General features: G+C 35.1%; 1 protein-coding gene across 1 annotated transcript; it reads left to right on the top strand.

Annotated features, from left to right (window-relative positions):
* The first annotated feature begins 2,616 nt into the window (after positions 1 to 2,616).
* Positions 2,617 to 5,193, top strand: LOC121248478 (WRKY transcription factor 71-like). Its single transcript, XM_041146951.1, has 3 exons — positions 2,617 to 3,306; positions 3,791 to 3,931; positions 4,756 to 5,193. Exons 1-3 carry the CDS (start codon positions 2,873 to 2,875, stop codon positions 5,111 to 5,113), a joined length of 933 nt encoding a protein of 310 aa, XP_041002885.1. The 5' UTR covers positions 2,617 to 2,872; the 3' UTR covers positions 5,114 to 5,193.
* The last annotated feature ends 8,521 nt before the right edge of the window (positions 5,194 to 13,714 follow it).

Below are 13,714 nucleotides of genomic sequence, written 5' to 3'. Positions count from 1 at the left end.
TTACGATAGTGAGGGATATACTAATATGTACAATCATTTTAAATAAAATAAATAAATATAAAATTTATATTAAAAAAATTAATTTTTTAATAATTAATTTTATTTTTTTTAAAATAATTATATTACATTTACACACTTTACGATTATATATAATATTACTCAATATTCATAATATGTCAAGCTTCGTTTATTTTCACAATTATTTTTATTTAATTTCATCTCATCATTATAATTTTTTTAAATTTTTACATAAAATAAAATAAATAATTCAATTTTTTAAATTTTTAAATAAAAATAATATATTTAAATAATATTTTATTCTATTTTTAATTTTTATTTCTACTCATCCAATCTTATATAAACAAACGTCAGATAACCTTCAAACCCGACATAGTGTAATTTGCCTTTTTACACGCTCCAATGAGATAGAGACATATCAGCATCCATTATTACTTTTTGAAGATAATCTTGACCGCATGAGATTCAAGCCCGCGGTCAAAACCTCATGCCTTCCGTTCCATCTTCACAAGCCTGAGCAGAGTGAGCAACTCTTCCTTCCTCTTCAATTAGTCGCTATTGCTTCAATTTGTTCTGGCTAGAACACCGGCTCTCTCTCATATCTCTCTCTCTCTCTCTCTCTCTCTCTCTCTCTCCTTCCTTCCTTGTCGGCTTTTCTTCTGAAATTTCTATTTTTTTTTTCTTTTGAGACAAATCGAAGAAAAAATTATCTTTAGGCCGAGATTCATTGGGTTTTGTTTTAGTGTTGAAAAAATAAGTGAATTACAACAAATTTGCTCACTCTCTCTCCAATTAAGAACTTCGGAACGTTAGTTTTTTCAGCTCACAGTGCACCACCGAACATCGGTTGCTCCGCATGAAATCTCTTGCAGTCAAAAGCACAACGCAATACTGGTTGTTCCTCAATATTCTTCCCAATGTAAATTTACATTAGTCTACCAAAAAATTTTTGGACGGAGCTGCGATTACTGGTTTCAAAAATCTTCATCAAATTTCTTTCAAATGTTAGTGTGAAAAATTTTGGGTAGAGCTATGATTTTTGTATTTATAAAATACAGTGTGATTTTTGTAAGATAAAGATTTGAATGTAGAATACAGAATGGTAAAAAAGGTAGTCGGCAACGCCAAATCACTGCTGGTAGAGCTCACTGGGAGGCAACAATGGCCGAATAAAATATAGGTTTCTGTATTAGCAGGTAGGGTTGTACGTTGCTAGAAATGGGAAGAAATCCTGTGCGGCAATGTCTATTTGAAAGTAAAATGTAAACTAACATGTCATCATCTCATTAGTTGGTGTAAACATGGTGTTTGCACCACGTCCGGTTAGAAGATGGACTCTAATTGTTGTATTTAACCATTCCCTTTCTATAAGTTCGATAGCTACACTTCTCAATAATAAATCATTTTCTTTATTAATGTTTTAGAAAAATCTTATTTATAAATATATTTATTGACTCATCAAATACATCACTAGTATTTAAGTCTACCACATTTGCTACAATAAAAATTAATTTGTTCTAACTTTTTCAAAAATTATAATTGGTGCTATAATAAGTCATATATTTCACTACTGACTTGTGAGTAACAAATCACAAACACACGATAAAAAGAGTAATGTTAGGTATAATTATGGATTGTATAAAAGACGCACACTATTTTTTAGAAAGAGTGAAATCCGCTATTAAAAAAATAACTTTTTCATGTGGATCTCATATGTACACAATTTTTTTCAAAAAAAGTGCATAACAATTGCACATACATGATTGCAAATATCATTTATCTGATCAAAAATGATATTTTTGTGCTTCCAAGTAATTTTAATGTTTATGAGAATAATTCAAATTTTTCTAGGCAATATAATTGATAATTAACTTTAAAATATGATGTCTACAAACACTACAAGAAAAACAGTCTTTCTCAACATTAAAAATCACCGAAAATAACCCCTAAAATTGCCGGATTTGATCTTTCTCGGTAATTTTTACTACGCCGATTGTTTATCGTAATTGTCTGCTCAGTTATAAGTTAAACCAGCGAACTGCAAAAATCACCGCAACTAATTACTTTTTCCGGCGATTTTTTTACGTGGCAATTATTTAAAAAATCTCTGGAAAAGGCATTCCCGTTTAATGTTAATCATTGAGAAAAGGCAATTGCGGCGATATACATCGTCGACGCAAATACTTAAAAAATCATCGGAAAAGTCTCGATATTTTTTCAGCAGTTTTCAATGATCATTGCAATTATATTTTTTTAGCGTGTAATTATCGCTGCAAAAGAATATTTTTCCAGTGACAAATGATCATTAATTTTTCTGATCCTTTTTGTAACTTTTTAATTAGGGCTTTGCTACCCATGGGGGCACACTACACATGTTTTTTTTTTTTTTTTTTTTATTTTAATTTTATTTCTATTAAATTAATTGAATTCTTCTACTCATTATTTATTCATCACATACTTGTTAAGGAAATAAAAATCAAAAGATAAAAAATCAAAGTAAGTATCTACCGTAGTTGGAATGATAAGTAGAAATTTTGTTTTAATTATACATTTAGCACATTTAAGTGCAGACTCATCATATATGATAAAATAGAAGAGAGCAGCAATACCCTACCATCCAAATCTCTCTCTCTCTCTCTCTCTCAATTAAACGAAACCTGAAGTGCTCTCTTTCTTGTAGAACTATATTTTCAAAGATCTTAAAAAAAACAGTAAAGATCTTAACCAAAGTGCTGTCTACAAGTTTTTATACATAACGCGCGGTACAATTCCTTTTCCAATTTTGTTGCTTTCTTGCTGATCACTTCCTCCTCGCCTTCTTTTTCTTCTTCCTTTTCTTCGCCGACTTTCATTAATGTCTGAAGAAGACAAGGACCTGTACAACCATCATGGATCTTTTGGCCATTATCGCCAAGAAATCAACCAATCAAGCTTTCCAGTCATTAATGATAATCCCTCCATACCGACACAAAACCAACAGGGGTTTGATCCCACCTCGTACATGAGCTTCACTGACTGCTTACATGGCTCCATGGATTACAACGCACTCTCAACAGCCTTTGGCTTTTCTTGCTCATCATCGGAAGTAATTAGCCCGACCGACGAGAATTGGAAGAACGTCGGTGTAGGAAATTCAGCGGCGACCGGAGAAAATCTACCCACCCCTAATTCTTCTGTGTCTTGCTCATCTAACGAGCTGGGAGCGGGTGAGGAAGAATCCGTTAAGAGTAAGAAAGATAAGCAGCCACAACTGTGTGAAGATGGAGCTAAAGAGAAGTCTAAGAAAGCGTAGGTTTTTGCTTTCCCCTTTATATATAGATTCAAGGTAATGGTTAAAAGCCAGTGATCAGGATCTTCTGTTCTCCACATGGAATATGGATAGTAGGGTTTGAATATGCAAGCACTGATCTCGAAGTTTTATTTTTTAATTTTTTTTTGCTTGTTCATGTTTAAATCTTTTATTTACTTTTCACTGATCTTTCCTCAATATTATTTCTATTGATAAAACTCCTAAACCATAGATCTCTTCCAGCAGTACCATTTAGCTTTTGGGATCGAAAGGATAAAATATGAATTAACAGGCATACAAAGCCCTAAGATACGGTAGCTTGTCATTTTTAAGGGAAGATGCACCATCAATTAAGGAATTTTCAACGGATCTTCTCCTCTTTTAATTAAAATCTGGCTTCTGGCCTAACAAATTAAAATAAGAGTTCCACCAGCTTCTGTTACAAATTGATGACTGTTCATGATGTTGATCTAATATTGACAGTGGTAACAAACCGAAAAAGGAGAAACGGCAAAGAGAGCCGCGGGTTGCCTTTTTGACTAAGAGCGAGATTGATCATCTTGAAGACGGCTACAGATGGAGAAAGTATGGACAGAAGGCAGTGAAGAATAGCCCTTATCCAAGGTAGAGTTGCGACTACTCTTGTTCAGTTTCTGGCCTAACATACATAAAGCAAAAGACATCAAACTGAAATTGATTTCCTCTTGCAGTCAAAATCATTAGTTGTATATATGACATATATATAATCAGTATCATTTGCTCATGAATAATATATATTAATGGCCATTGTGGTTCGTGGATTAATGTAATTTTATGCAACAAAAGACCATTAATATCCACCTAATATATAAGTTGCATATTACAACATTCATGTTCTCAAGCTTAATATCATTAATTTTGTAATTAATGTGGTTAGTCTTAGTTCACTTTGTCCGTTGGGGTTTACTGTTCACGGATTATTCTAGAGGATCTTAGTCCTTAAATTCTTGGGATCTATTTCCACTAGATTTTCAAGGAGCACTATCTTATATATATGGAGTTAATTTTCTAAAATCTCAGTCTTTTAAATTTAACAGTTTGCATTACCCATCAACCCTTGAATTTGTTCTGAAAATAAAAACGTGCCAAATTTGTAAAGTAGGATGAAAGCAAGATATAACGTCATTGGTCGTTTGAAAGTAATGATAGTGTTTTAGAAAATTCACCCGGTAGATTACATTAGGAAATCTAGCTAGCTAGCTGTTCTTGATTAACAAACAGTTTTCATCACTAGGTCATGTAATTAATGGGTAGATTAATGCAAGAAATTCTTAAATATTATTGATCAATTCCTAAATCATGAGTACTTGTGATCTTGCAGAAATTCAACGTGAATTATATATGTTTGTGTTTCTGGATGTTGGTAAAAATTAGTTATTAACATTTACAACTCATGCTTGCCAATTCAGAAGTTATTATAGATGCACCAGTCCCAAGTGCATTGTGAAAAAGCGTGTTGAAAGATCTTTCCAAGATCCATCAACTGTGATCACAACATATGAGGGGAAGCACAACCATCACTGTCCAGCAAGCCTACGAGCTGGTAACGTTACCCGAATGTTGCCAACTTTTTTGGCCTCGGCTTCAGTTGGACCAAGCTTTCCCCAGGCATCACTATTTTCTCAGTTGCTTCCAACAAATCATCAAGTCGACCTAAATTCCTTATTTTATCGAAACCTCATCACTCACCAGCAGCTCCAACTTGATCCTGATCATGGTTTATTGCAGGATTTAGTTCCCTCATTTAGAAACGAGCAACAGCCATGATGAATTGTAGTTACGTAGGATCACAAGGTATTGTATCACTCTGATGAGGTACATAGCAATAATTATGAAAGTACTTGATAACATATTTCTTCTTACATCTTGGTTTTGATCTGAGTCTCTTCATCCTTATCTATCATATTCCCATGACTTCAATAATTTGCCAGAAAATTAAGCAGGATTGTGTTTCCTGTGAACGAATGGCATTCTGCTTGAAGTCGATAACATGGGAAATGAGTGCTTATATGAGAGTGATGGGATGGGTCGATCGCAAGATTAGATAGACAAAAGTTATCATCTTGCTGGACTCAATAATAACGAGGTTATAATTGGTTTTCTGTAGTTCAGCGAAGATCTTAATAATAGCGAGGTTATAATTGGTTCGATCCCAAGATTTTGCTGGACCTTTTGCTTGGTTGACAGGGGTTAAGATCTTAGCTGAACTACAGAAAACCTAAATCTAAATCCGGTTATAAATAGGGTAAAAATTTAAGAAGAAAATTGCTCAACATTAAATGTGCCTTTGAGTTGGGGTTTTGAAGAAAAGATATGGATTCATCCATTTTAATCTCATGTTTTGAGAGAATTGATTAAGAATATGCATAATCTCATTGAATTGTTCAATAATAGGCCTAGAATCTACCATGGTATATAATTGAAAAATTTTGTAGTTAGAAATTTCTTACTTGTAGCATCTTCTAAAAGATACTTAGCCACAAGTACGTCCTATAGATCCTTGGCAGTTGCTTTGTTTTGGTACGCGTCAAACAATATGTCAGACATTAATGCATTGCAAATATGTCCCTTGTAGATGTAGTTGTCTTGTTCCCATTTGATCATTGCCCAACTTTGAGCGATTATCTCGTCTTCTTTTGCTAGCGTCGAAAATTGTTTTCATCAAAACGTTCGAGTTTTATAAAATCCGAAGTAAACTCTCTCAAACTATTTGCCATTAATAATCAAATATTGTTTTAAGATTGTTTGTGCAAAAAGGGGCTGCAAAACAGAAAATAGTGAGAGAAAAGTTTGCTTCAAGGCGCGTTACGAATGTCGCTTTCCTTACGACAATATTTGCCCCCACCAATAACGGTATGCACACGGGTTACAAGAAAATTTATCTCCAAGATACAATGAAGTCCAGAATAAGTCTATTTGTCTAACTGTGTTATGCATACACAAAATTAGACCCCGAATACCCTCAGATTTTGCTATTCAACCAAGAGATTAGAAATTTATTCTCCGCAGAATGAACAGATTCTAATAACAAGTTTTGAAGAAATGAAAACTTTTGGGAGAGAGAGAATTTCTAAATTGTCTTCTTGAACGTCTCTATGATTCTATGTTTAAATTCGTAGGCCAATGGGTCTATTTATAGAGGACCAAAGGATGTGAATGAAAAGTTGTAACATTTCATTTTTCTGTAATCTGATGCGAACAGGTATATTATTTATGCCTGTTACCAAGGACACAATTGTTGGACCCAGTCCAACGATCACGTTGCTTCCCTCCATTCGGCTTGCCCAAATTTGAGTCCCAACCCTTGCACCTTTTGCATTTTATTTTGCAACCTGTATGCCAAGCACTGGTTGCCTTAAGGTCCATCCTGGCCTCTTAATAAATCAATAAAAATCCCATTTGTAAAAGGGGTGTTTTGAACCATCACCATGAGGTTCAATGGTTTTACTCAATATCATTAAGCCATTGAATGCTTAATGTCCTTATGTAGACCCAATTTATTATAAGCGTAATTCATAGCTTATAAACTTTTTATAAATTTTCCATTTCCAAAATTATTCATAGCTTCCAAATAAACACAAAAAATAATATTAATAATAAATATATTATTTTAAAAATATTTCCAACAATTATTAATAATGAGGTTATAATTGGTTCGATCGCAAGATTTTGCTGGACCTTATGCTTGGTTGACATGGATTTTGATCTTTGCTGAACTATAGAAAACCTAAATCTAAATCCGATTATAAATAGGGTATAAATTTAAGAAGAAAATTGCTCAACATTAAATGTGCCTTTGAGCTGGGTTTAGAATTTAGCACCAGTACTTGGTTCAACTTTAGTGATTCGATGGCTTTTGCAGTTTGTTCGTAAAAGCTATTATTTACTTAGATGCTTAATAATAGAACAGAAAATGATAGACATGCAATGTGAAAGAAAAGATAGAAAGGCATTGTGATTCTATAGAAAAATATTCTCAAACATACAAATATTCATTGATGTTCATGCCTTTATATAGGCAGACAGTTACATAGTAACCCAATAGGAAAATTTATGGACAGAAATGTAAAAACTTATTACAGCTGGAAATGTAACAGAATAACCGAATTTGCAGGGTTGAGAATTTTCTTCAAAATTCTGTTTGTGGTGCCTCCTCTATGGTGGAATTCGCCACCTTATGTTTTTGCTGTGGTGCATTTTGTAGACTTAGGTTGATACTTAAACATGTAACTTGCCATCAAATGCATGGACGAGTCTATCTCCCGCCTGGTTATCCAAACCGACGCTCCGCACTCGCACCCTGACGATAATAGGAGGGAACACCCCTCCCAAGTGTACCAGTCTCTCCTGACCACACAACGGGTCGAGTCCATCTCCTGCCTAGCTCTCTGAACTGATGCTTCGCACTCGCACCTCAGAGATTATAGGAGGGAACACATTTTCCAAGTGTCCCAGTCTCTCCAAGCCGCCCAACGTATTCGAATGAATCTCTCACCTAGCAATCTAAGTCGATGCTCCATGCTCGCAGCCTTGAGATATAGAAGGGAACACATCTCTCAAGTGTCCTAGTCTCTCTTGTCACCCAGCGCGGTCGATTTCATCTCTCACCTTGCAATCTCAGCTGACGTTCCGTGCTTGCACCCCGACAATTATAAAAAAGTAGATTGTGATGCCCTCAACCTCTGCTTGGGATGGAACAGAGACTTAGAGTGCCAAGACATGCAACAAAATATTACATTCCCTTATTCATGACAATTAATATGCAATGCATCCTATAAATCCATCTAGCAGTATGCAATAACCGCAATAGAATAAGGGTGAATAAAAACTTATGCCAGAATAAACTAAAACTTCCCAATATCATTCATAACCATCATGAGTTCAGATAATAAGGTAGCATAATCTTAGTACAAATAATTAAGATAAGAAGTCTCCTAATTAAGCTAAATCAACTATTTCATGCATTTTAATGCACGAAGGTTTAGGGCTATTAACATCAGAATGAGATCTAGTCTTTTGTCAAGGTTCGGCTCCTCCGCAATCAATTGGATCCACTGGTCCATTTGGTCCATCCTCGTCGAGTCCTTATACAAATTCTATCATTCCAAGTGGAATGATAGTGGGTCCACATGAAGGAGTGAGATTTACTTGAAATCTCAGTAAATTAAACAACCAACTTGCACATAGATAAGATATGTATGATTAATGATAAACATGAGATGTATGCAATGATATGTAGAAAAAAAAATCCGTATCTATCTCTCATTCAGATTCCTCAACATTTTCAAAAAAACTTTGATGCACATTTTCTTACAGAAAATATTTTTCACTTCAAATGTCAAAAACATATATTTCATCAGAACATTTCATCATAATTGGCATTTAATCATAACATTAACATCATAATGTATGGTATCGTCACAGTTCTCCATGTGCACTGTGAGTACCTACTGGTGACCGTAGTACAACTCACTTTGAGATTACGTTGTCTGCATACTCCATTCCATTCTTAAACCCGTTGACTGTTTTTCATCAATCCAAAGGTTACCACTCCATTCTTAAACACTCCAGAGTGAACGGAGGAGTTCCATTAAGATAATTCCTCATCCTAGTGTTTGGGGTAGTAAAAAAAATTATTTTCATACTATGTTGAAAAATGTATTTTATGACATGTACATATGTAGCAAGCTTTCATGTGAAAATGTGATTTATAGATGTAATATGCTACAATGGTGAAAATATCACATGTCATGTAAGAATACACTCAATGTATCATATAACATGATATTTTATACTCAAAATGATAATTAGAACATGAATGTGGCATTTATCAATAAATCATAAATAACTTATTAAGGTGTAAGTTAGAAGCCAACTTACAAACTTTCTAAGTTTGGAAAAGTCGTAGCGTCTAAAATCAAATTCATACTAAGTTAGGATTTGAACCTCTAAGGAAGGTGTTCATAATCAAAGGATTCAAAAATGGGCATTTACAAAAATACCCCTAAACTTTCAAAAATTGCCACTAAGGCCTTAAATTTTTACTATTTGCAAACAAACCTCAAATTTAATCAAACTTCATGGACCTCATATTTTTAATATTATAAAACCATCTATATTCTTAGAATTGTAAAATTCAAGTGGAACTATCTCAAACACTCCCAACCCGTGGCATGCACTCTAGTTGATACCTTCATGTGTTTTCAACTATTGATCCCTATGAATACATGCTTAAGCTTTCTTTAATTACAAACAATCATTGTAGTCCTTAATGATATGATAAAGGCTAATTCTTGGATAAGAAAGTTCATCCCAACACTTAATTATGGCTAAGAACCTTAATCTTCATTAATCCTCCATTAATCAAGTTTGATGTTCTTAGTGCAAATCATCAAGGTATGCTTTCAAAACTTATCCAAAATATAAAATTTTGTTCTTATCCCAATTAGAAGTTTATATGCTTAATCATCAAGTCTAGGTAGAACAAATTAAGCTTCAAGCCTTAATCACAACTTACTTAAAATCCAAGCATGTTTTGATGATCATAGAAAGATAGAATTAAAACCTATCATGGCATGCTCCTAATAACAAATCAAACATTCCATGACCATTCTAAAGCATTAATAAATCATATTAAAACATACTTAAGACATGCCATAGCTAAATTTTCACTTAAAACAATTTAAACACTTAACCCATCCTTAATGAACCCGGTTTTGAATCAAAGCTTGGTAGCTTTTTCTAAATTCAACCAAAAATCACTCCAACACTTAAAATCACAACTTAAAATCTAAACTAAGATCTATAGCAAGAATACTTACAAGTTCCATAGCCCACTCAAGCTCCTAGCACAATAACTCACAAGAACTTTCAAGAACACTCAAACTCACTCACCTTTCGGTTTCTCTCAAGAATAAGGAGGAAGATGGCTTTCTATGCTCAAGGGAGAGCTGGAGATGAGGTGTGAAAAATGAGGGGGTGAAGGAGCCTTTTATAGGTGGCCAAGAGGGTGGAGGCATTGGTCTTGGTCCATGGGGATTGGTTGAGGTGGGCGGTGGTGTAAGGGCTAATTTTTCAGATTGTAATCCATCACTTTGTGTCACTTGTGCAAAACAAAACAGTGCCCTAAACCACCATGATTTCAACCCTATAGGTTCTACATTGCTCCTATGGGTGCTAGTCAAGTCCTGGTGTAAAGGAAAGAGGAGGAAAATCATCAAAACCATCCAAGGGGGCTGACGGATTCAAGTGGTTTCCTTGGGCGGATTTGATCATCACTTTGACTCATGTTCTTAGCTCTTTCAAGGCTGAATTGTGCAGATGTAAGATCACTTCTTCTTTCAGGTGGTAGAAGGTGGAGGGTTGGCTGCTAAGTGATCATGAAGGTACAACTCAAAGAAGGTGATGCAAGGGAGGTGGTTGCCGAGTGAAGTGGTGCTGGAGGTGGCATGGGGTGGTGGCTCAGCCATGGTAGATGGGTGGTTGAAACTCAACCAAACCGGTTCTCATCTAATGAGTCTCTTGGGTGCAATCAGTTTTGGCTATTTGGTTTGGTTTTTTTAAAACGAATTTCATCCAAGGCTTGTTCTAGGTTAAAAGAGATCATATAAGGTGTTAAAGGACCATAGTGCCCTTGAGAAAAGGGCACAAAAAGATTGGACTTAAAGACAAAACAGTTCATGCACACAAAGAGCATGCATGTGTGCCGATTGGTGTAGTTTGGGGTTTGATATGTCATTTCCTCTAATGACATGTGTGGAGGCTTATCTAGAGTCTTAGTATGATCTAAGAGTGATGTAATTGAGTAATAAAACAAGAAAATTTTAGATCAAAGGTTTAAAAAAGATTAAGAAAAAACATTAAGCTTCAAAACATGGTTTAAAGATCACTAATATTGGGTAAGTTGATTATTGGTCTTAACCAATTTCAAAACTTATATTTGGGTACTTAGGGTATGACATGGGCTTAAGGAGACCCATGGTATGGTGTATTGGGCTTTCAATTTGAAGAGTGAAATAAAGTAAAACAAGGTTTGGGGCATTGTGGGCTTAAAAGGGCCATGAGTGTGGGTCAATAGCTCATGGGCTTTTGGGCTTAAGTGAATGGGGACCTTGTTCCCAGATTTTGAAAGTTAAAAAGAGACCTTAAGTCCACGAAGATAGGGCTTGAAAGGGCTTGTCTTGACATAGTTGGGCCATGGGTCAAACCCATACCAAGTTTGGCCCAAAGGCCTTAAGCTTTCCTCATACTTGGGCCAAGGCAATCCTACCAAGTCTTGAATTCCTATGAGGCTTGGTTTAAGGCTTCTAAGGCTTCGTCCATAAATGTCCTAAGGTTCTCTAGGCCTTAATAGAATTACTAATGTGCTTGCTTCTCTAACCCTCCATGCTAAATTATTAATGACATTAAGTGTCATGGTCTAAATAAATCTAGCTATCAACATTAAAGTAAAATAATAAATAAGCAATAGAAATAATATAATAATAATAGTAATAAAAAAAATATTTAAAGCCCCAAATCATAAGCTTAATCTAAGGGTGTTTTAAGGTTAATCATAATGGTTAATTAGGCGGAGTGTTACACGTGATTCATGTCATATTATATCATATTATGTGATCCGTATCATGTAAGCTCATTGCCTTGTTCTTATAACACATGGTGGAAACAACACGGCTCCTCTATGCACTACGTGTTCTTGCTAGTTACCACACCACCAACGATCCATACATCATGGTGAATACGTCTTATTCATAATCATTATAACACGATAGTACTTCGTCGAGTTATTAGCCTTAGTCATGGCACCCACTAGCGTTAGATGTTACCTCGCTCCGGCATCCTCCCGAAAAGATCCATTTAAGGCACGCTAATGGTTCTTTGTCAACCCAGGGATTACTACTCCATTCTTAAGCACTCCAGAGTGGACAGAGGAGTTCCACAAGAAAATTTCCCCTTCCTAGCATTTGGGGTCGTGATAAAATATTTTCAGAAACTTTTTAAAAATTATTTACCCAAATTCATGTGACATGAGATTTAAGACATACTCTTTCTTACACTTGACATGTGATATATGAAATGCCGTGCATGAAATAATCAAGCGTAACATATTCAAATCATGGCATGATAACAAAGAATACAAGAAATATCAAAACAACTTCGTGAACATAGAAGAACATGACTTGGCCGAAACATCAAAGTCATATTAACCTGGAGAAATTTCACTTTAACATGTTCCAAAATTGAAGCATAATAGAAAAAAATCATGGCAAGGGTGAATCAAAGCATAAAATCATGACAACATCACATGAATCTGAAACACTTAACCCTGCAATAACTAAATCTTGATGGCACATAAAACACCAACATAACCTCAAGCAAAACCAAAACATGTGCATGTGAATCATGGCATTTTCAACATGGATCCGAAACATATAACCTTTTTTCATGATCTTATACAAAATCACAATAGAGTATTCAACCAAGTAAAGCATAGAATAACAATCAAAAGTAATAATAACAAAGAAAATATTTACACAAATATATACACATGTTAACCAAATTAAGTTGAGTGATTACTTACAAAAATCCTTCAAGAAAGCACTAGCAAGCTGTAAACAAAAGTATAACTTGTTAGAACAAAGGTTTTGAACCCTAATCCGTGTGCATGAGTGTGTGAGGTTTCTAGGGTTCATCACTTGCTATTGAAAATGCCTCAACCTTTCAGCTTTAGAGTTTTTAGAATATGAAAATCCTTCATGTTCATGTACCTATGGCTAGGTCATGAACATGTGAGTAGTGTGCATGTGTTTGGCCGATTGTCTAAAGGATTTAAGTCCTCGAAGTCTCAGCTTCTCCCCTCCTTGGAAAACCCTAGGTTATTCTAGGGTGAAATAACCTTGAAATCATGTGTGTCCTTTTAAAATCTCATACTCTTTGGAGATTCTATCATCTCCTTGAGTGAGGTGTGAGTAGTGTGAATAAAAGATAAAAAAATGAGGTCCTCACCCTGGATTCCTTCTTGCTTGGTGTCGTGGCCCTTCCTTCAAAGTAGAGAAAAATGGTTTCTTGTTTGTTTGGAAAGAAAGTGTGAAAAAGTAAAGAAATCTCTAAGTGGTCGTGTAAGAGAGTGTGGAGAGGATGAGAGCACGTGAAATCCAAAAATGGCAAAAGAGAAAATCCCTTGGGCATATGGCTCCTCCCCCTCTATATAAAACTCTCCACTAAACCTCATTGGTTGCTAGTGATCCCTTGCATGAAAGACAAGTGGTGTGTAACTTCTCCCCTTGGCGAATGTCCATTCATCTTCTAAAAAGTGATGCTTGCATGTGTGAGACATGGCATAATTGTGTGTATGCCTCTTTGTCGTCC

This window comes from Juglans microcarpa x Juglans regia, chromosome 2D (genome assembly GCF_004785595.1).
Source record: "Juglans microcarpa x Juglans regia isolate MS1-56 chromosome 2D, Jm3101_v1.0, whole genome shotgun sequence".
Lineage (NCBI taxonomy): Eukaryota > Viridiplantae > Streptophyta > Magnoliopsida > Fagales > Juglandaceae > Juglans > Juglans microcarpa x Juglans regia.
Note: the sequence above shows the minus strand (reverse complement) of the source record. Positions and strands in the feature narration are given on the sequence as shown.

Bases quoted from the DNA above. Each gene is read 5' to 3' on its own strand.
- LOC121248478 (XM_041146951.1), top strand. From the start codon at position 2,873: ATGTCTGAAGAAGACAAGGACCTGTACAACCATCATGGATCTTTTGGC. The intron at 3,307-3,790 runs GTAGGTTTTTGC...TAATATTGACAG, and splicing joins AAAGAGAAGTCTAAGAAAGC to TGGTAACAAACCGAAAAAGG. The intron at 3,932-4,755 runs GTAGAGTTGCGA...TTGCCAATTCAG, and splicing joins AAGAATAGCCCTTATCCAAG to AAGTTATTATAGATGCACCA.